The sequence below is a fragment of the Thamnophis sirtalis genome, unplaced genomic scaffold, assembly GCF_051295495.1.
Source record: "Thamnophis sirtalis isolate CommonGarterSnake01/CBP01778 unplaced genomic scaffold, rThaSir2_p1.2 scaffold_3, whole genome shotgun sequence".
Classification (NCBI taxonomy): Eukaryota; Metazoa; Chordata; class Lepidosauria; order Squamata; family Natricidae; genus Thamnophis; species Thamnophis sirtalis.
In genome coordinates, this window is record NW_028261383.1 from 127603823 (window position 1) to 127626031 (window position 22209).

At 39.5% G+C, this 22209-nt stretch overlaps 1 protein-coding gene across 2 annotated transcripts in view; it reads left to right on the forward strand.

Moving 5' to 3' along the window:
* Positions 1–3063: 3063 nt before the first annotated feature.
* The window catches only part of MYCBPAP (MYCBP associated protein), a 41549-nt gene continuing 22403 nt past the window's right edge, over positions 3064–22209 (forward strand). Inside the window, exons 1-11 of one of the 2 annotated variants that reach the window (XM_087710014.1) lie at positions 3064–3164; positions 7876–8003; positions 9286–9448; positions 11625–11731; positions 12351–12531; positions 16633–16748; positions 17985–18132; positions 18699–18814; positions 18986–19098; positions 20495–20597; positions 21223–21412. In XM_087710014.1, coding sequence (XP_087566140.1) covers positions 3119–3164; positions 7876–8003; positions 9286–9448; positions 11625–11731; positions 12351–12531; positions 16633–16748; positions 17985–18132; positions 18699–18814; positions 18986–19098; positions 20495–20597; positions 21223–21412 — 1411 coding nt within the window. In that variant the 5' untranslated portion in view covers positions 3064–3118. Of the gene's footprint in view, positions 3165–7875; positions 8004–8363; positions 8619–9285; positions 9449–11624; positions 11732–12350; positions 12532–16632; positions 16749–17984; positions 18133–18698; positions 18815–18985; positions 19099–20494; positions 20598–21222; positions 21413–22209 lie in introns of those variants that run through there. The other variant, XM_087710015.1, reaches the window with a different exon arrangement.

The window sequence follows — 22209 nt, forward strand, 5'->3', positions numbered from 1 at the left end:
TCTCAGCTGCAAATGTGTGCATTAGGCGATTCAAATGTTTTGCTGTTCTTGATGCCTGCTAGTAAGTGCAATAGTGCCATGAGAACTAATTTGGGGATGATGAAAATGTTTTTGCAAATAAGCAAATTCACAAATACCAAACCCACAAATAATGAGGATTGCTTGTATAGCGCTCACATAGTCCTTCATAAGTATCCAGAAATTTGCTCCATAGTCTGATGTTGGAGTAAAATCTATTGAAGTCTTACTGGAGCTTAATGAGGGTCTGATGTCTATCAATCTAGATAATAATTATATTTTTATTACAGTGTATTGTTTTGTACATGCTTGAACATGATTTATGAAATGAAATATTGTACTAGTAGGCATTCAAACTGACCAAGTGGTAGGAGCTAAGAGGGTAGGGTGAAGTAGGAAGAATTGTTCTCAATATTTCTGCTTGGTGCAGATTCCTCTGGATCAGTTACATACAGGTGGGGTTTTTTTTTAGCAAAAGGGTAAAGATGATATTATTTGAGGAGAAACCAGTGCTAAATCTATATTCCAAATTAGCTTGGCTGACAAGAAGACATAGGAGAGAATGGGAGGACATGATTGATAACAAACACGTTCCATCCTCAGCCAGGCACCATAAAAACTACTGCAGGAAATGCCAACACCATGTGAATAAGCAGTTCAGTTCAGTTATGAACTTCTGGCCATCCACATCTAAAAATAGCCAGACAATAGCCATAGAAATATGCATCCTAAATTACATTTCTTGGAATTGTACAATTGTTATTGTCCTGAAGGTACCTGTAACAAGTCATTATCATGGCACCTGGGGCAAGATGGGACCTGATTCCCCCCAAGGATACATAAATAACCATGGTGTATTGCACAAACCACTGTAGAAACTACAGCTGGATGAGACAAAATTCCTTGTCATTATGGCAGAGGTAAACCTGTACTGCACACTATGGCAACAGTAGCAATAGCAGTAGCAATAGCAATAGCAGTAGACTTATATACCGCTTCATAGGCCTTTCAGGCCTCTCTAAGCGGTTTACAGAGAGTCAGCATATTGCCCCCAACAATCTGGGTCCTCATTTTACCCACCTCGGAAGGATGGAAGGCTGAGTCAACCCTGAGCCGGTGAGATTTGAACCGCTGACCTGCTGATCTAGCAGTAGCCTGCAGTGCTGCATTTAACCACTGCGCCACCTTGGCTCAGTACTAGCAACACATAACACTTTCCTGGTTTAATCAACCTTGCAGTATTCTGATTGTGCTCTTTTGACAGCATCTATCCTTTTTTTTAAAATAGAGATCTGGTACTTTTTCAAAAAAGTGCTAAGCCTAGGCACATAAGGAGTGCTGTTAAGACCCAGCCAGCGTTTGGAAAGGACTACCAGGGCATTGTATGGACAGATGCCGCTGAGTAAGCCAGATGGTTAATCTTTCCTGTATTCTCATAGAGGGCTCGCCAGCAACTGTAGAAAAAAGTAGCATAACCATAACAGTCTGAAATGTTCAGTAGGAGCTAGCGTTGCCTAGAAACTCAGGTACCTCAAATTTGCAGAGAAGCTGATAACAGCTTGATTTGAATCTGAGAAAGACTTTTAGCTTTCCGAAGGGACTTATTCAGTCACCCAAAAATATGAATCCTCAGTAATTCAGACAAAGCAAATAGCATTTATTAAAGGGGGTTAAGTCTTTTTAAAGGGTACAGAAATGATACATACATTCAGTTCAGCATATGTGACACCTCAGAAAGAAATGATCAAACAATAAAAGACACTGATTACATGTGAGAATTATACAATAGAAAATATTGATTCTAGATAACATTGCTCCATGCTACCCTTTGCTTCTCATGCAGACTCCCATGCCATTATTTTTAAACTTATTTTATCAAATTGTATAGCTGCCCATCTGATAGATGTGATTCTGAATGGTATACAGAGATACAGGTGAAACTCAAAAAATTAGAATATCATGTAAAAGTTAATTTATTTCCGTAATGCAACTTAAAAGGTGAAACTAATATATGAGATAGACTCATTATATGCAAAGCAAGTTAGTTCAAACTGTGATTTGTCATAACTGTGATGGTTATGGCTTACAGAAAATGTATGGATTACATTGGTGCCTTTGCCAGCTGAGTTTGTATCTTCCTTAAAACTTGCAATGACTTTCAGAATATTGCTTAGTTGTTGAAAAGGCAAGTTCTCTCCTACCAAAATAAATGGCTAAGGAGAAAAAATATATTTTCCTGAAGTCAGACTATAAGTCTAAATTGCTATGCTAAAATGCTAATGTTGCTTTTAGTAAAAAAGTTAATAATTAGCCTAAAATTACAAGCAACATTGGCAGACCCATCCGTGACCATTTCAGCAACAGTGCTATGGATAGAGTGCTGGATTGTATGGATTAGAAAAACAGGTACCAGCTCTGGATGACACAAAGCAACAACTAAGTCCTAGGGCAGAAAATAACATAAAAGGGTATCAAAACTCATTTATACTATAGTCAGTCGGAAATGAGCACCAGAACTGGAAAATGCTGCAAGTTGTGAGAATTTACCCTTACGGCACTATTGAGGAAACAGCCTTTCCTATAAAGCTTGATTTTCCTGTGAGCAAAGACATATACGAACCAGGAAAGAAAGTCAGCAAGAAAAATAATAATCTTGGGCCACTTTATTCAGAAAAAAAAATAGTATAAGCGGAGCAAATAGTATTTGCATACACTATTCCCTCCTGCGGAGCCAGGCAAATGAAGTTCAAAGGGTTTCTTTCATTTGCATCTTTAATGAAAAAACAACAACTCTAGAAGCGCACGGCCCGACTGAACACACCAGCTATGCGCAAATGAAGCATGTGCAACAATTGCGGGGAGCCTCGACGACCCGAGCCGGATTCCGTACACGAGCGCTCTAAAAGCGCTCCCGTGCGACTTTCCCTATGGAGCCCAAGGAAACTAGTGGACTTCCAGACTAGCTTGAGGACAATCGATTGCCATGGAAACGAGAACGCGGCGGCTTGCGCGTGCTCTAGGCTTCTGGAACCGCAGCAGCAAAGCAAGCAAGCAAGCCTGGGATTAGTTGGGGTCTTTCTGCAGCTTGGTGATCATCACGATGAACAAGATGACAAAGAAGGAATCGCGCAACAGTAGAACGCCTGGTAGGCTGGTACAGGGAGCCCACGGGGGCTTCGTAACGTGGAAAGGGAGGCATTCTAAAAACTGCAGTTTTTGCAGCAAGTACAATGCGTGAAGGATTCCATAATGTCAAAGACATGGCATTAGAAAATGCATAATTTCATATAAAACTCAGCCTGTCGGATCACTTTCGGTATAGCTTAGTATTGTTAGAATGACTAGAAAACAGGGATAATGCTTTGTGTATTACCTATAATTGTCCTGATACCCTCAGAGATAAGGGTTTATTATTAACAGCTTTAATTAAAATGTTTACCATGCTGAACTAGATCTTTTCTCTTTAATTCCATGGGAGTGGCTGCAGCAGGCTTTTTTGAACCAGATTAATGAACTCTGTGTGACCTCATATATACTTTACTCTCTTACCCTGTACTTCAGTCTCTAAAATTCATTGGATTGAAAACATTGAAAACTATTTAAATCTGTTTCTAAGGTTGAGTGCTTGCTCAACTTGATAGTTAGAGATGGGCATTATGCTGGCTAAAGAAAGTATAAGGAATGATTTTGATGAGACAAGGAACTCCCAGAAAAACAGATAGGAGCAACAAGAGGGGCCTTGAGCATCCTAGTCTGGATGCTTTAATGAAGACAGAGCACAGAATGTGGGTGCAAAGTGAAGGGAGAAGACAGAGTGAATGGGCAACATGCAGTAGTAATAGATTCCAGAACAAACAGTGTTTAATGTAAAAGAATAAGGTTGTGGTCTTTAATAACTTTAAAATGTGGTTAATGAGTGAATAAAGAAACAGACCATATTGTCTACATTATAAAAACAACAAATGAACTCCCGAAGTTCAGAAAAATCAGGCTATGTATTTCAGCTTCTGTGGTTACTTCTGTAAACAGATCTTCTGTAAAGATCTGTAAACATCTCAGACCAATAATATCAAATTTGGCCTGATTCAGAAGTAATAGATTGTCAAAATAAATATAAGATAAGGTTGTGGAATTGCTGAATTTTGGACTTATATTGTATAATGAGGTGAAGCTTCACTTACATTAACTTAGTAAATGGGATAATTTAAATTCATCAAGTGTGCTTTAACAAAAGGTAAGTGGGAGGCAAATGAACAGATATTCTAATAACGAAAAGCAAAAGATAAAGACAATATTTAATTTCTTTTTATATATATAATTTTTTTATTTTTTATTTTCAAAACAGACACCACACAAAGAAGACTCCTTCTTTACATACTGTAGAAAGTGTATCAGTTGGTTACAAAAGACTTTTGTGCAGCTCTTCCACAGTTATCAACCATAATTCATATTAACTCAAGTATTTTAACTCATATTTATACATATTACCATCATCATACTCCATTTTCATTTGACTATAATTGTTTAAACATCCTTCATAAAATATATCAAGATTTAAAACATAACCACATAGTGGCATTTCATCTGCTATTTCTAATATCCTCCAATAACACTGAATCCTTATGGCCTATTCTGGCTAAACATCCATAATATTTAGTAACAAAAATTTCTAATCCTCCTTTCCAAATCACTGTTTACAATTTACATCCACTTTCCTTATGTTGTACCCATGCATATATATACATTGTTATCATTATCCCTCCTTTATTTGACTGTGTCCTTTATCATAACATTTCCCCCCCTAATAAACAAAACTTAACTAAATTTAACAGTTTTTTTTATTAACCTTTATATATAACCAAAAAAATTTCTAATCTTCCTTTCATAGGTACCATTCAATATTCATATCCAATTATTACTTATCATAGCAATACATATGTATACATTATTATCATTATCAATTATTTATTTAACTATATCTATTGTCACTAAATTTCACTAAGTTTAACTAGTTTTAGATTATACCCTTTCATATATCAACCTGTATCTTTCCATTAGCAAAACAATCTCGTGTCTTCTGCCATTTGTGGTATCAGTCGTCTAATCAGGTCTTTAATCAAATTTGTATGGACTCCTCTTTGCAACTCATTGCTTATTAAGTTTCTCATGTAGTTTCTATGCCCTTTTTCTATTTCCTTAATCAGCTTATCTTTAATTATCATGTTGCTAACAAAATTTCTCTCTTTAAATCCATAAATTCTTTTATTTTTTCTTCTGTATCTTGCCATCTGGTGTAGAGTTCCCCTCCATTTAATTCCTCTTTCCGTATTCCACTCTTTCCATTTCCAGACACAAACCAATCACCATAGATATCAGCGGGTTTAATTTCTTTAGTCATTTTTCTCTTCAGTTTTAAGGACTCTAACCTCCAACTGATAAACATCTCCAACTTCTTCATCATATTTTACTGTAAGATGCTCTAGATTTTCCAACTTCTACGTCCTCTCAAATGTGTTGATAATTTCTAAATTTTTAACAATATCTTTTGCAAACTTAAAAGTTTCTTTCTGCTGTTGAGATTGCGCCATTATCTCCAGCTGAAAAACACTGCTGCTCTGGTTTGGAAGGTTTTTACAAGATTAAGCATAAATTCATAATAAGGTCTTATTTTCACTTTTCTCTGGTTAAAGCTATACTTCAAAGGAACATCTGTATACTTTTCTTCTTATCACTCTCTATAGACAAAACAGTGAGACCTTGAAGTGCCAAGCCAGAATAATCAGTGAGGAAAGTAAAAGTGTTTTGTTTCCAATACACAAACCTCCAGTCTCCAAGTAGCAGTGTCACCTTCCCTCTGTTGTTACAATTTTCTTTGTTGCTTTTTGTATCTTTTTTTATTCCAAGTATAAAAAAAGTCAAATTCTTGAATGTAATAGAGAAGAAAAAGGGAAAAACACAGGCAGTAATGAAGAAGGAGAATTTTAGTCCATAGGTTGCAAAATAATAATAATAATAATAATAATAATAATAATAATAATAATAATAATAATAATAAAAGAAAAAGAAGAAAACTTAATCCATTCGGTTTAAAAGGCTTGCATAAATTCCATCTATGAAAATAACATTTAAAAAGTAAGATAACCCACTGTCCAAAATCATTCAAAGCTTAATTCCGCCACTTATTTTTTTTTGTTCTCAAATTTAAATTAACTTTAAGTTTTTTATAGGCGGTCTCTTTTAAAAGTAAAAATTCCTCACCAGCTGGAAACACTTTCTCCTTCTATATCCTTCTATTTTGGAAACGCCCCGACTTCATCAGCCTTGTGGCTGGACTTTTTGTTGCCGGCTTGAAGAATTTCTCTTGGATCGATCAGGGACTTTGCCATGTCCCTGAGATCAGCAAGATGTATTCTTCCTGTTCACTGTCTCTGTGGGACGGTTTAGGTCCGATTGGACCACCCAGCAGCAAAAGTATCGGCTGCGGTCTTGGAGCATCGAGACCACATGTCCGTATCGTCACAACGTTGGATCCTCCTTAAGACAATATTCAATTTCTGTTTGATCAGTATGTAGAAAGTCTTGTATTATTTTTTATAAAAATAAGGTTCACTGCAGGAAAGCACTAGAATGCAGCACAAAACATGAAATGTGCTATGAACTTTACATTATACAGTACATTATAACAACAGAGATCATGACTAATATATTGGAACATACTGCCAAAGGAAATGTTCTTGAGTCCATCAACACTCTTCTTTTAGAAAGTGGTCAAGACCACCCCCACTATAGGCATTTTCTATTTTTTAAAAAGCTGACAATTTGCATTGTACCGTTTAACTGAATTTCAAATGTATGCTATTTTAATGTTCAATCTGATAATTTGGAGGTATTATTGCTTCTGGTTTTTCATACCAAGAAGTACCATAGGATAGAAAAGAATAACAGAGAATAGAGGGCATATTCTTACAAGGAAGCAGAAACACATCTCATTCAGTATCAGGGCTGGGTGAATAGAGTGTTAGGGACCAGCTTCAGTTATCATAGTGCAAGTTTAGGTCATTTGGAAGACAACTGTTTAACAAGTCCTATCTCCCCTTGTGTGTAGTCCGCTTTCTTCAATTCAGGAAGAGGATGTTTGTGACTATATATGCATGTGTGATCTCTAATTAACTATCATTTAGCTTTGCATGCTTCTCTTTGGGCCCAAAAGCATGACATCTTTGATTTAGAACAGAGGTGTGATTTTTACCCAAAGTCTTGGCTATGGCCCTTGTAATCTCTCCAGAATTTTTGGTGGGTGGGGGTATGTTGGGGGATTGTCATGTGTGTTGGGCCTGGTCTCTGGGTGTCATGTGAATTTTGTTGTATGGATATACTGTGCATATATGTACAATGACAATAAAGTAATCTAAGAAGTTACCATTTCTAATTGAATGTTTAATAAGTAGGGTACTATTAAATTAATTGTATGCATAATACAATTAATTAAATATGAAAAGTGATTTGGTCATGCTAAAACCACCATATATATTGGAATTACTATATGGCTGAGGAAATGTTAAGATGTGAGGAATTTGTAATACATTTTTACATAATAGAATAATAAAAATTCTAACGATGATCATGCCTACTTGCAGTTATGATGCTAACTCCTACCAAAAAAGAGGAATGCTTCCTGAATTATTTTTAATTGCATGTAGACTATATGGGTGTATATTCTCTCTCTCTCTTTCTCTCTCTCTCCCCCCCTCTTTCTCTCATTTCTCTGTCTCTTTTATTTGTATACAGTATACACACACACACACACACACGCACACATCTACATATGCCATAGAGAAAATTAGTTCTTTTTTTCAGAAAAAAAAAGAATCAAACCATTTGAGCAGCCTTCTTCACCACTCCAAGAAGAACCAGAACCTGTGAGCTGTGTACTTCAGGGAGACGAAATCCAGGCTCTTGCAATAAAGCGAGAAGATTTAGCAAAAGTGAGTATTAAATTTCCCCCTAATTCAGGTAATTCATTTTGCTGGTGAAGCTTTCATGATCTTTATCTGTGGACAGTGTTGAGCTTCGGTGTTTGGTAACGATGGTCTGGACAGATTTCCTTAAGTTTTGCTAGCATCTGCCGCTGGCATCTTCAGAGGCCAAGGACCGGCTGGGTTTGATTACCTGTAGTTTCTATAGCAGATCCTTTGCCTCTGAAGATGTCAGCCACATTTGCTAATGAAATGTCAGGAAATCTGCAGCTAGACTACGGTCACTAAACACTGAAGCTCAACACTGCCCAATTGCTTTGCTCTCATCTCTTGGGGGCAGGGGAGGAGGGGGGGAGAAACCTTCCATCCCTTGAAGGTGTAAAATAATCATTGTGGATCATTGTTTCTCACTTCAGTTTTGTTAACAGTTTATCTTTGTGGCCATTTCTTCCTATAACTCTGCCTCCAGTCAGGCTTTTCACTACAGGCAAAGTAGAACCAGAGACAAGCTCACAAGAATCCAAGAACTTCCAATATATGACCTAATATGACCTATAGTAGAGCCATCTCTTCCTTGATTGGAGAAAAAAATGAAGGCACTGTAATGGAAACATGTCAGAAAAAGTATGTTGCCAGGGCATGTTTGTGGCTAGGCACAAGTAGGAAAAGAACGGTAGGCTTTTTTAAAGAGTCATCCAGTCATCATTGAGCCAATGGAACAATAAGGGGGACTTGAATTTTTTTTAAAAAAAATCTCAGTCATGACAATATGACATTAGACGATGCTGTAGGTGACTGATATGGAACTGGTCTTTCTGTATGTCACATCGTTACAATATTTCGGATTCTTTATTATTCATATGGGAGACATAGTAACTTCATTGTGAGGCAGCTACTGCTACTTACCAATGGGTAACACCCTTGGAAATACTTATTTATGTACATTTTATGTGAAATAAATACTGTTATTCCAATTCATATTAAAAGTTTAAATGATTATAGGATACTATGAATGCAATTTAATGTATTCATGCCAGGAAAAGGAAGGGGTGCCAGTCAGAAAATGTTGTAAGAGACTTAAGGGAACCCTGGAAAGTATGTGGATACCTAGATTCTGACAAGAAGAAAAAAGATTCTCTCATCTTGTTCATGAAAAGGGACAGAAGTGTCCATCAAGCTTCATTCCATCTTTTGGATACATTTGGTAACTCCTATTATGGCAGTGTAATGAGAATAGCAACAGTAGAGTTATTGTAAATATTGTTTAATTGAATATGTGTTTGTTATGTAGCTTCGGGCTGAAAAACCTCCTGAAGAAGAGAAAGAGAAACTTGTTGTTATCAAGAAGTACCTTGTACGCAAATCTAGGCCACAAGAAATTGGGAAAAAAACTAATTTGCTGGTTGCTTATCCAGCTCTCCCAGACGACTCAAAGAAAACACTGAATTATTCTGGTACAGTTGTCTCCATTTTTTCATGTTGCGGTCCTGATGTTAACATGTGAAATAATTTAGTGCTAAAAGAGCCATTTATAAAACTTTTGATAAGCAGGAAAAAAAATTGGCATGAAATTTGGCTTCCCTATTGCAGTCCCTATTGTGCCTCGACTGCTTCTTTTCATTGCAGTCATCTGACTTCAGATAATGAGTGACAGAGCTTAAAAGCATGCACGCTGAGAGAAAACCTTGCACATGAGAAAAAAATATTACTTTAATAACAGTACAGTTAGTCAAAACGTACACCACAAGTGTCAAACTTGCCATGTCATGTTGCCGTCATGTGGCATTTTGTGACTTTTTCCCATTTGCGGAACTGGGGTGGACGTGCCCTGCACATGACACATCAAGCCTGCGGGCCACCAGTTTGACACACCTGACTTGCGCTGTGTCACTGGTGATCATATGAGGAAGATAACATTATGGAGACAGAATAGAAAAAATATGTCCTAAGTTATATGTCATTTGGGAAAGATTCTAAATATCAGAAATTCCTGAACATATTTTTAAATTCATGATTATTTGGGTTTTAATGAATTCTGGATAGAATGAAGATAGAGATGTACAGATCAGTCTATTTATTTTGAATCACTATATTCCTTTGTTGTTTTATTTCATCAAAGTCTTTCATCATTTTGCAATCCTGTACAATCAGTCTTTATTTTACATAAATATAAATCAGTCTATATTTATTTTGAATCACTATATTCCTTTGTTGTTTTATTTCATCACTCTTTCATCATTTTGTAATTCTTTAAGAAATTGCAAAAAAAAGTTACACAAAAAACATACATTTCTTGATGTATACATTTTACCGTATACATATTGTATCTTGTATGAAAAGCTTTCCTAATACACGTTTTCATTCAGATCTTTCCACAATATGTCCACATTTGCTTGGAGTTTTTTTCTTGAGACAAATATATGAGATAGATGTTAAGGGATTTCATGGATTTATGTCATGACAGATTCCATTGTAGGACAATTAGTTATTACAAAAGAAATCCATGATTTCAAGTTATGGGTAAATAACTAGGTTATTGCAATTGAAGAAAATATTGGAGTAATCAAGCAAGATTTTTATTTCTTCCAATCCAGCGAAATGCTAAAAAAGGTCTAGGTAAAGGAGCTCAGAACTATCTGCCAGGACAAATCTCTGAATAGAGACTATAGTGGAGCTAAAGAAAGAATAGATTTGAAAATTGGAGAGATTTGACATGGGGGGGAAACCCAGGAAAAAAGTTGCAATGTATCCTTATAAGGAAAGGCAATTGGGCAACAGTTTGGAATAATATCAACTCCTCCATTTGTGACTGAATGAAACACACCCTACTTTGAGCCTTGCATGCATACTTCACTATAAAAATGCACAAATGAATCAAAGTAGAAACACACAGCACATAAGCGTTCACCTTGATTAGAAATTCTCAGATCTACACGTACAAACAACATAGGCAATTCATGGAGACATTGTCTGATTATTTCCTGTGAAAAAATTGAGTATTTGGCAACCAGCATGTATTTACGATGGTTGCAGCATCCTGGGGTCATGTGATTACCATTTGTGACCTTCCCAACCTGCTTTTGACAACCAAAGTTAATAGAGGAAGCCAGATTTGCTTAACAACTGTGTGGTTCACTAGCAACTGCCTGTGATTTGCTTAACTACTGTGGCAAAGAGGGTCATAAAGTTGGACAAACTCATTTAACAACTGTTTTGCTTAGCAGCAGAAATTCTGGCCCTAATTGTAGGTAGTTGTGACTCAAAGATTACCTGTACTACATTCTGAGCCTCCCCTCCCCATGGTCATAGGTCCCAGAGCAAAGCCCTGTACTTCCTAGTATGTACATGCAAACAAATACTACTGCAGAAGGGTTAGAAAGAATTCCAGAAGTCAGTCTTTGCATGCTTTCCTTTCCTTGTTTATATGGAGGGACTGTGAATGGCTTAGAACCAATTTTCAAGTTTCATAATTTTTAAATTCTAAGTGCATGCCATTTTTGGCTACATTCTGAATGGTGGATCCCCAATTGTAAGCCAGAAATAGAAGAATTTGCATGTACTGTCTTAGAATGTGTATGTTGCATGATTTATTGAAAATTTCTAATATATTAATTATTAATATTATCATAGGTGTAGAAGGACCAATAATTGATACCTTTGGATATATCACCCCATATAGCATTTTAGGAACTCTCCAGGAATTCAAGAAAGAAGCTATAAAAAAGGGTCACTCTCAGGTTTGTATTATGGTTATTTGCAAATTAGCTAAATATTTCCATTGATACATAACAAGGTCTCATTATTTAGCTGCAGCATTACAAAAATGAAAAATGTATTGTGAATATATTAATCCAAATCAACTTTTCCATAGGATTTTTTTTAAATGTTGTTGTTTATTAAATGCCACCCTTCTTGTTTAGAAGCGATTCTGGGCCTGCAGTGATCCTTAGTGTGTTTTTCATAATGTATTGAATTAATACTGAAAAAGGGCTTATATTCTTTTTTCATTATTTCAGCCTTGCATTTTCATTTACTGCTTTACTGTTATATTATTTTTCTACTTTTTTTCTTCCTTGCTGTGCCAAAGCAGCCCATTTTTGAAAGAACAATATTAGCATAGTAGCCACTATATTTATATCTTGGCTAATTGACTTAGTATGGAATGAAGCTATTGAAAGAACATCAACACCCAAGCTGATCAATATATCTGAAAGACAACTCAACAGCAATTCAAGAGCCTTCCTTCAAGAGCAGTGCCATGGATCATGCAGACAGCATAAAAAGATATCATAATTAGCTAGGCTACCTATCTGGACATTGTCCTGCCATTCTGAATTTGTCATTGTCTCCTTTCAGATAGTGCGAATGATTCCTGAGGAATCACAGCTTTCTTGTGCAATGTCAGTTTTTGGAACTTACAGAAAGAAACCTGAGGAAGAAAAGAAAGTAGCCCAGGTCTCTCCGTCTCAACACCGGGCCCTTCAGAACTGGCAGCGGAACATGGCACTCAGGAGAAAGCAACAAAAAAGGCTGTGCGGTATATAAAATTTGAACAGATCTACTACTGTGCCTCTGGCAGATACATCTTAGTGTTAGCAATGATCTCTGGAGGGAAGTCCTGGGCAATTTTGAAAATAAAACAGATAGTCTTTAAGGGTGAAAAGATCTATATGAGGTTGATTCCGTACTGTGATTCAAATAATTTAACAACCGGTTTTCTGCCCTAATGACCAGCTGGGTAGGCGTGGGTAGGCGGGCATGTGACTGGGTAGGCATGGCCAACTTGACGGCACTCATGTCAAGGGGCACTTTGCCTCACCCAGCCTCATGACCATGGGGATGCTGCAATGGTCGTAAGTGTGAAAACGGTCATAAGTCACTTCAGAGCCATTGTAACTTTGAATGGTCACTAAATGAACTGTTGTAAGCCAAGGATTACCTGTAGAAAAGTACAAAAAGCTTTGCTTGTAAAAAGGTGCCCTAAATACCAATCATTAGATTAAAAATGGGGGAATACACACTGAAGATCAATGACAGTCACAGCAATCATGGAAATCTAAACCATTCTATCTGAATACTTTTCTTTTGATCAGCAATACCTGCAAGCTGGAGTTGCAAATCAGGCAAGGTGCCAGAGCACCTTGAGGAATTAAAACAGTTAAAATGCAACGATAACTATCAGCAGCCAACTCTTGCTCATAAAGCCTTTAGCAGAGTGGTCATTTAAGCTCTCCAGAAAGTAGATGGGCACACTTGGGCTACAAAATGCCAAGCTAAAGAGACAAATTAACAAAATATATAGGGGACCCAGGTTCAAGTCTCTGCCCTCTAAGCTTGTCAGGATCACAATAAAATTAGTACAGGCCACCAATATCTAAACAAACTTCAAGCCTGGTGCCATACTACTAAGCCTTATTATCATGAGAGAAAGCTAAAATGAATTGAAGGATCCATACTCCTCAAGGGTCAAGTGGGTTTGCTGCTTACGTACCTGCCTCCCAACTACGTTGCAGCAGCCCTCCCCTCGCTCCTCGAGTCAGTAGCCGAGCTAGCGGTTGAGTTCCCTAGACTTATAGTTCTGGGGGACTTTAACTTGCCTTCGCTCGGTGAACACTCTGATGGAGCGCAGGAGTTCATGGCTTCCATGACAGCCATGGGCTTGACTCAAGTAATTCAAGGCCCAACTCACTCAGCGGGTCACACGCTTGACCTCGTATTCCTCTCGGAGCAGTGGAGTTACGATCTTGGTCTGAGGGGTAATGAGATCATACCCCTGTCATGGTCAGACCACTACCTACTGAGGCTAGACTTCCGGAGGCCAAACCCCCACCGTAGGGAGGAGGAACCGACCAGCTGGTTCCGCCCCAAGCGACTGATGGATCCTGTTAGGTTCCAGACGGAGCTTGGGGTTATTCCTGATACCCTCGCCCACAGTTCGGCGGAGACCCTCGTCGCTGCCTGGCACTCGGCAGCTTCGGAGTCTCTAGACCGGATTGCGCCGCTACGGCCCCTCCGGGTCAGTGGCCCCCGGAGGCCTCCTTGGTTCACTGAGGAGCTCCGGGAGGTAAAGCGCCGGAGGAGACGCCTAGAGCACTCGTGGAGGTCCGATAGGTCCGAGTCGAAACGGGCACTTTTAACAGCATGCACCAAGGAGTATATTTGGACCTTAAGAACAACAAAAAGAACATACATTGCCTCCTTGGTAGCGTCCGCCGAGTCCCGCCCAGCCGCCCTGTTTAGGATAACCCGCTCCCTCCTAAATAGGAGGGAGACGGGGGACTCCTTACAGGGTAAGGCTGAGGAGTATGTCCAGTTCTTGGCGGACAAAGTTGCCCGGTTTCGAGCGGACCTGGACTCCACCCCAGTAGATCCAGCCGAGACACAAGGAGAAAACTTGGCAAACCATCTCTGGGTTGAGTTTCAGGAAGTTGCCTCTGGGGATGTGGACAAGGCTATGCGAGCTGTGAGTGCCTCCACCTGCATACTGGACCCGTGTCCCTCCTGGCTGGTTGCCAACAGCAGTGAGGTGACACGAGGCTGGATCCAGGCGGTTGTTACCGCTTCTCTTCGGGAGGGGTACTTTCCCACTGCGCTGAAGACAGCGGTGGTAAGACCCCTCCTGAAGAAGCCGTCTCTGGATCCAGCTGTTCTTAATAACTATCGTCCAGTCTCCAACCTCCCCTTTGTAGGGAAGGTTGTTGAGAAGGTGGTGGCTCTCCAGCTTCAGCGTACCTTGGAGGAAGCTAACTATCTTGACCCCTTCCAGTCTGGCTTCAGACCCGGTTACAGCACAGAAACCGCTTTGGTCGCATTGACTGATGATCTCTGGAGAGCTAGGGATGGAGGCCATGCTTCCATCCTAGTTCTCCTGGACCTCTCAGCGGCTTTCGATACCATCGACCATGGTATCCTTCTGCGACGACTGCGGGAGATAGGGGTGGGCGGCACTGTCTTGCAGTGGTTCTCCTCCTATCTCTCGGACAGGTCGCAGTCGGTGTTAGTGGGGGGGCAGAGATCGTCCCTGAGGCCCCTAACCTATGGGGTGCCGCAGGGGTCGGTCCTATCCCCCCTACTATTTAACATTTACATGAAACCGCTGGGCGAGATCATCCGAAGGCACGGGGTAAAATACCACCAATATGCGGACGATACACAGTTGTATCTGTCCGCCCCGTGCCAACTCAATGAAGCGGTGGACGTGATGAACCGGGGACTGGAAGCCGTTAAAGACTGGATGAGAGCAAACAAGCTGATACTCAACCCAGACAAGACCGAGTGGCTGTTGTGTTTCCCTCCCAAAAACTTGACCAACATACCATCGCTCAGGCTGGGGGGACAAAATTTATACCCCTCAGAAAGGGCCCGCAACTTGGGAGTCCTCCTGGATTCACAGCTAACTTTTGACCACCATCTCTCAGCTGTGACCAGGGGGGCATTTGCCCAGGTTCGCCTGGTGCGCCAGTTGCGGCCCTACCTGAATCGGGAGGCCCTCACAACAGTCACTCGAGCCCTTGTGATCTCTAGGCTGGAATACTGTAATGTGCTCTACATGGGGCTGCCCTTGAAGAGCATCCAAAGACTTCAGCTAGTCCAGAATGCGGCCGCGCGAGTGATCGTGGGCGCACCACGGTTCGCCCACATAACACCGATCCTCCGTGAGCTGCACTGGCTACCTGTTGATCTCCGGGTGCACTTCAAGGTCCTACTCACCACCTATAAAGCGCTCCATGGTAGTGGATCTGGCTATTTGAGAGACCGCCTTCTGCCAATTACCTCCCTGCGTCCCATCAGATCGCATAGAGTTGGCCTCCTCCGTATTCCATCTGCCAGTCAGTGCCGACTGGCGACTACTCGGAGGAGAGCCTTCTCTGTTGCGGCTCCGACACTATGGAACAATCTCCCCGTGGAGATTCGTACCCTCACCACCGTCCAGGCCTTCCGCACAGCCCTCAAGAACTGGCTAGCCCGTCAGGCCTGGGGATAATCTTATTTTCGCCCCTCCCGAATGCTGAGTGAATGTTGAGTTTTATTGTCTAATTTACTTTGTGCACATTTCTTTTTGGTATTGTCCTACACTCCCCTTCCTTTTTTGATTGTAAGCCGCCCTGAGTCCCCTCAGGGAAAAGGGCGGCCTATAAATAAATAAATCTACAATCTACAATCTACAATCTACCTCTTTTAAAAAAAATCTTATTATCAGTAAGCAGTCATGTGCCTTGGCCACTCCGAAGCAATGAAAGAGACTCCTGTCCCAAAAGTGTTTTTTCAAGAGGCAACTGGACTTTCTGGAAACCAAGAAAGTTGAGTTGCCTCTTGAAAAAAGTACTTTTGGGACAACCATCACCTGGATGACTGAAGAATCCCCATAGATAAGAGACTCTTGTGCTCAGTTAACTGACAAAGCTCGCTGCCTTCCTGACAGGATTAATTAGCGCTGTAAAGTGGGAAAAACAAAAGGCTGTTGGAAGGAGATTTCTTCCAACAGACAGTTTGCTGAACTGTTCAGAAAGTTAACAAATAGTTCTCCTGAACCGGTGTGAACCGGCTGAATTCCACCACTGGGTTGATTCCCTGGGGATTGTGATATTTTGAATGCACGGTGTTGTGATATTGTTTCATTTGTTATTTTTGTTCTCAGAAGCTCTTCAGAAACCAGAAAGTCAGTTGCTGATGAACTTTTCAGAACATTACAGGAGAATCCAGGAACAGCGAACTTTGATTGATCGTAGTATTCCAGCTATGTATTCTGGAAAGGTGATAATTCTGCAAATAATTCTCCTGGTTTTATTTAGGTCAGAAGTTCATGCTCTAGTCATTTTATATTGGAAAAACCCTGCAATACTTTGATGTCCTTGCATAAGATCTCATAAGAATTTAGTTTAGAAAGTGCATGATTGTTAGATTCTCAGGAGATATGATGATGTTTTGGGATTTCAGCCACTAAAAAAATCTGTTAATTTTTGATTGTGGAGGCCCATTGTGCCTGAATAAGCTGTTGATTATTTATTTTTCTAAACAATTAAGATTGCATATATACATCCATAGTGTGCAGAAAAATATTTACTATAGGAAACATCTAGGCATTGGTCAATTGTACTGGAAAGGAATGAGCAAAGGACCTATATATTGCAATAGAAAAGAATATATGTGGCTCAGGGTTGAATTGTGGAGTGCACTGATGATTTTACCTAGTTACGTAATGAAACATCTGCAAGCAAAGTACCAAACCCGGAGACCATCAAGAATTATCTACCTGTATGTGATCACAAACTGTAACACTGAGGTCAAAGTACTGTATAAATGTAACTGTAGGTGCTCAATGTAAAATATTTGTTGGTTGTAGGGAAATAATATAACATAATTGGAAGAGCCATTAATGCTGTTGAACTTAGCTTTTTACTCACCGCAGGAATACAAATTAAAACATTTCATACAGAGGTATGTCTAGCCTCCATTTGAACACATCTGATAAGTAACTTTTGTGCTGTCAAACTGTTCTACTGTGAGAACTTTTTTAAAAAACCTTTCAGTTGGAATTTGCATTTCTGTAACTCAAGGTTCTGTTCTGTTTATATTATTTTGCTTTGGGTTCCTTAAATCTATCCACTTGCTTAGCGCTTCATATTTCCTAGATTTCCAGTGGAAGACAGCATGGATTTTTTTCTTTTTCAATAGATGTGTTGGGCAATAAATATATAAGTTATGAAAACAGGATAAAGAAGACAGTAATTACAGAGAGTAGGAACAAATTTGGATATAACTTTTGTCATCTTTTGGTTAGCCGTTATATAAGAGTTAGAACAATTTTCTCATCCCTGCACCATTCCTTAGAGTCAGACATGACTGGAAAGGGGAAATTTTTACATCCACCTTACTCTTTTTCTGTTGTTGTTTTTTCATTGGTCCCCCTGCCAAATGTTATTTTATATTCTTTGTCTCTCAAAACTAAACTTATATCTGTATGGCTTTGGTTTTCTTCATTATTAATAGGGCTATTCAGGGAATGAATTCTGGAATCAGCCTGTGCACGTTGGGGATGAAACCAAGGGTCTAACCACAACATTGGGTCAGACAGATCTGGGATTTCCAGAAGAGGTTACTCATGTTGGGAAACCACGTAGCATCTGGAGAGAAATGGGTGAGGCACTATACCAGTGATGGCTAACCTTTTTGTCCTTGCGTGCTGAAATTGCACCCCCCATGCCCCATTTTGGGCCTAGCAGGCCTTCTTGAAACCTCCTGGGACATAAAATGGGCCATGGGAAGGCGCCACACACGCCACACACCCCAGCGCTCCCCCATGCCACACACACATGTGTGCGCAACCCTCCTGCTCCCCCATGCATGCATCTCCTCCATGTGCAGCAGAGACCCAAAAATCAGTTTTGGCCGACGGGAGGCACGTGTGCACATGCGCATTGGAACTGAGCTGGGTGATGGCTTGCGTGCTGGCAGAGAGGGCGCCGTGTGCCACCTGTGGCATGCGTGCCATAGGTTCACCCTCATGGCACTATATGCACTGGATTTTTATAAAGGGTGAAGTCATATCCTGATAGCAGTATACAGCTATGGAGAAGCTCGGGCAATCATAGTGGATTTTGACAGTCGCTATGCATCAACTTAATAAAGTTATTACATGTATTGATAAAGCTATCAAATGTATTGGTGTGTACATGCCTAGGTCAGTGTCAGATATTCCTACAGGTACCAGTCCACCAAAATACCTCCCTTTTCATCGTCCCTGGGAAAAAAGCCTCTTCCTGCAGCATCGGAGAAATGAGTTAAAGGAAGTTTTAGAAACGCTGGATTTTTATAGCCCGGTATGATACTTTCAGCACATAAAGCCATTTATATATTAGAAAATTGTTATATAACAGTTCCTGTAAGCTTATATTACATATTTCATTTAAACATTCTGATTCTTCTTTTGAACAATAGAAGAAAAACAAATGAAAACATAGTCCTTTTTTTATTCTCCCTTTTTGAGGAAGGATCTGGATGGGCTGGAAGTCATAGGCAGAAACCAACCTTTCATCAATGTGTCAGCAGACAGTTTTTCAGCTTGTGATGATGATGACAATAAAGAATCTGGAGAAACATCCTCGTACGTTGCAATATTTCATTAATCCACATTTAAGGCTTTTGCAGCGGATCGGATTTCATTCATAAGAGTTGTTAAAAGTGCATATGCATGAATATTCTATTTGTTTGTGTCATTAAAATAGCTGTATCTGTTTTCATGTGGCTGTAGCAGAAGCCAGATTGAACTGATACCTGGATATGAATTGGCAGGTTTAAATGCCTCAGCTGAATCTCTAACACAATTAATTCAACAGCAATATTATTTTGCATATATTAAACAGCCCTTTAGGAAGAATCATTGGTTTAAATAATTGGAAATGTGGTGGTCAAAATACATCACTGGCTTATACAATGTGGTCATGGACTGCGGAACGGGGGACACATATTTCATACATGCACCTACATTTTCTGGGAAGGCACATGTGCAGCACTGTGCCTAGACATATGGAATGACAGTCCTTAGATTTTATCATATGCCACCTGGCTATTACCCAGGGGAGGGCCTTCTCTGTGGCAGCTCCGGCCCTCTGGAATGAACTCCCTGCAGGGATTCGGACCCTCACCTCTCTCCAGGCCTTCCGAAAAGCCGTCAAAACCTGGCTTTGCCGGCAGGCCTGGGGGTGATGAGTTCCCTCCCCTCTCGACATGTATGGTTGTGCGACTGTTGTCTACTTTTATTATTTGTATTTTGTCTTTTTATGTTCCCCTTTTCCCCCCTTGAATTGTTCACCGCCCTGAGTCCTCCCGGAGAAGGGCGGCATACAAATAATAAAATACAATACAAATACATCATATAAAAATCTGTACTGTAGCAGCCTTAAGCAATTACGGTATAAAGCAAATGTTATACCTTGGCTTTTGTAGAGTGTGCAAATGTTCAGTATCAATTACATAGTGGTCTGAAGAATTTATCTCAAGTGCTTTACCAGTTGGGGGACTATTTAGAAATTTATATTGCAAATGTCAGACTATTCACTTTAATTTTCTTACTAGCTAGTACGTTTAAATATTTTTAAAAAATCATCCAATTGAAAATTTGCTATAAAGAAAAGGGTTGTACTGATTCTTCTTCTTATCATTTTAATGTACAGAGAGAGGGTTGAGGGAGTGGGATAATAGACTGGAGGCCACCTTTGTCACTTTTTAACAAAAGTGGTGAAGCAAGCAGATGGCAGTTTCTACTTGCATTGTCAAGTGAGTTTTTCTTTACCTTTATTGATGTAATGTGGTATGTATTTCTATATTTAGTTTAATCTTACAGTATTGCACTTCCATTAGAAGCTGGCTTGGATTCTTCCCTCAAGTGAACTCTGATTCGGCAAGTCTTTAAGTCATTAGCTGTTCCGATGTCAGCAATATATAAAAGCTGAAGCCTGAATCTGTTTTCAAATACTTCTGACTTTTGCTTTGCTTCACAGGGACCTATTGGATGAGTATCCAGATATATTTTCAGAACCAATACTTGGTCCCTCTCTGAAGTTCTGTGGACAACCAGCTCGTTGGATCAATACTTCTCATGCGGTAGAGTTGTAAAGACTGCTCAAAATAAAGATTCCCATGTCTTTTACTTTTACTTTTGGGTAGGATGAGTAATTTGGCCAAATCATTTTTTCTAATATCAAACAAATATCACCAATCTCACTACCCAAAGCAATAGCAATAAGGCTTAGAATTTATTAAAATTATATGTTGCCTATCTCATTATCCAAAGCAATATCAGTAAGCAATAGCACTTAGACTTATATACTCCCATATAGTGTTGTACAGCATTCTATAAATGGTTTACAGAGTCAGCATATTTTTCCCAACAATCTGGGTTGTCATTTTACCGACCTCAAAAGGATGGAAGGCTGAGTCAACCTTGAGCGGTGAGAATATTTTAATAAGGTAATTGCTCAGTAGATTTGAATAGTTTTCACAGTAGAATGAAAAAAATGGGTAGCGTATAGTTTGTTGAATTCACATTCAGCAGAAGCAGAGGTCCATATAATGATGATCTATTATTAACATCCATATAATAATTAATTAAGTAATATAATAAAACACTTCAATGAATAAAAGCCAACATTTACTTTTAGCTCTTTGTTTGGCAAAGCCAAGAAAAAAAGTAAATATCCTGGCAGTTTGTTTTCTTTTATTCCAATAGGGTGAAGTTGGCATTGCAGCCAGGGTCACCTTTGAAATTCTTGTAGGTGATAAAGCTGAATCTCGCCTTACAGTGAGCAATGATGGCACAACAGCCATCTGGTATGACTGGCGGAGGCTCCCTCCACCTTTTACTTTTCAGGAGAAAAAAAAAAGAGGAATACAGAATTTTTACTTTAATACTAGATCAGGTGAGTGATCTGTTCGTTATTTTTTAAAGTCGTTTCATTCATTCATTCATTCATTCATTCATTCATTCATTCATTTATACACCACCCATCTCACTCTGCAAGCAACTCTGGGCAGTTTACAATTAAAATCATAAATATTAGCAATAGTAAATAGAAAACTAAAAAAAATGAATTTGAATTTACTTTATTTGTATGCCGCCCTTTTCCCTGAAAGGGACTCAGGGCGGCTCACAATTCAAGGGAGGGGGAAACAAACAAAGTTACAAAATATAAAGACAAACAAGAATGAAAAACAAGAATGGAATGGTGGTGGCATCTTCCCTATTCATCCACCAGGCACCTCCAGCATCAAATCCCCAACTAGACCCCAAACCAATTGACAGAGTCAGATTTTAACAATCTTCCAGAAGGCCAAAATATTGCAGGCTCAGGTAGCAAGATGTTCCAAAGAGAGTGGACCATAGCAGAAAAGGCAGTGCTCCTAAACGCCAAAACAGTTTGATCGACAGTGTCTATAGTATGCCCCTTCTGCTGGATTGAGTGGGATGGGCCAGTCCTATTGGGGCAAGACAGTTCCTCAGATATCCCAGTCTCAGGCCATAAAGGGCTTTAAAGGTCAAGCAACTTGGAAGCAAACTAGCAACTGTGCAGTTCATGCAACAGCAGTGTTAGGTGTACTATTCTAGGGGCAGCCAAAACTGTCTATGCTGGTAATGGGAGATACATACATACATACATACATACATACATATGAAAAGAAATCTTATATGATTAAATTTTATACAATAGATCAAATC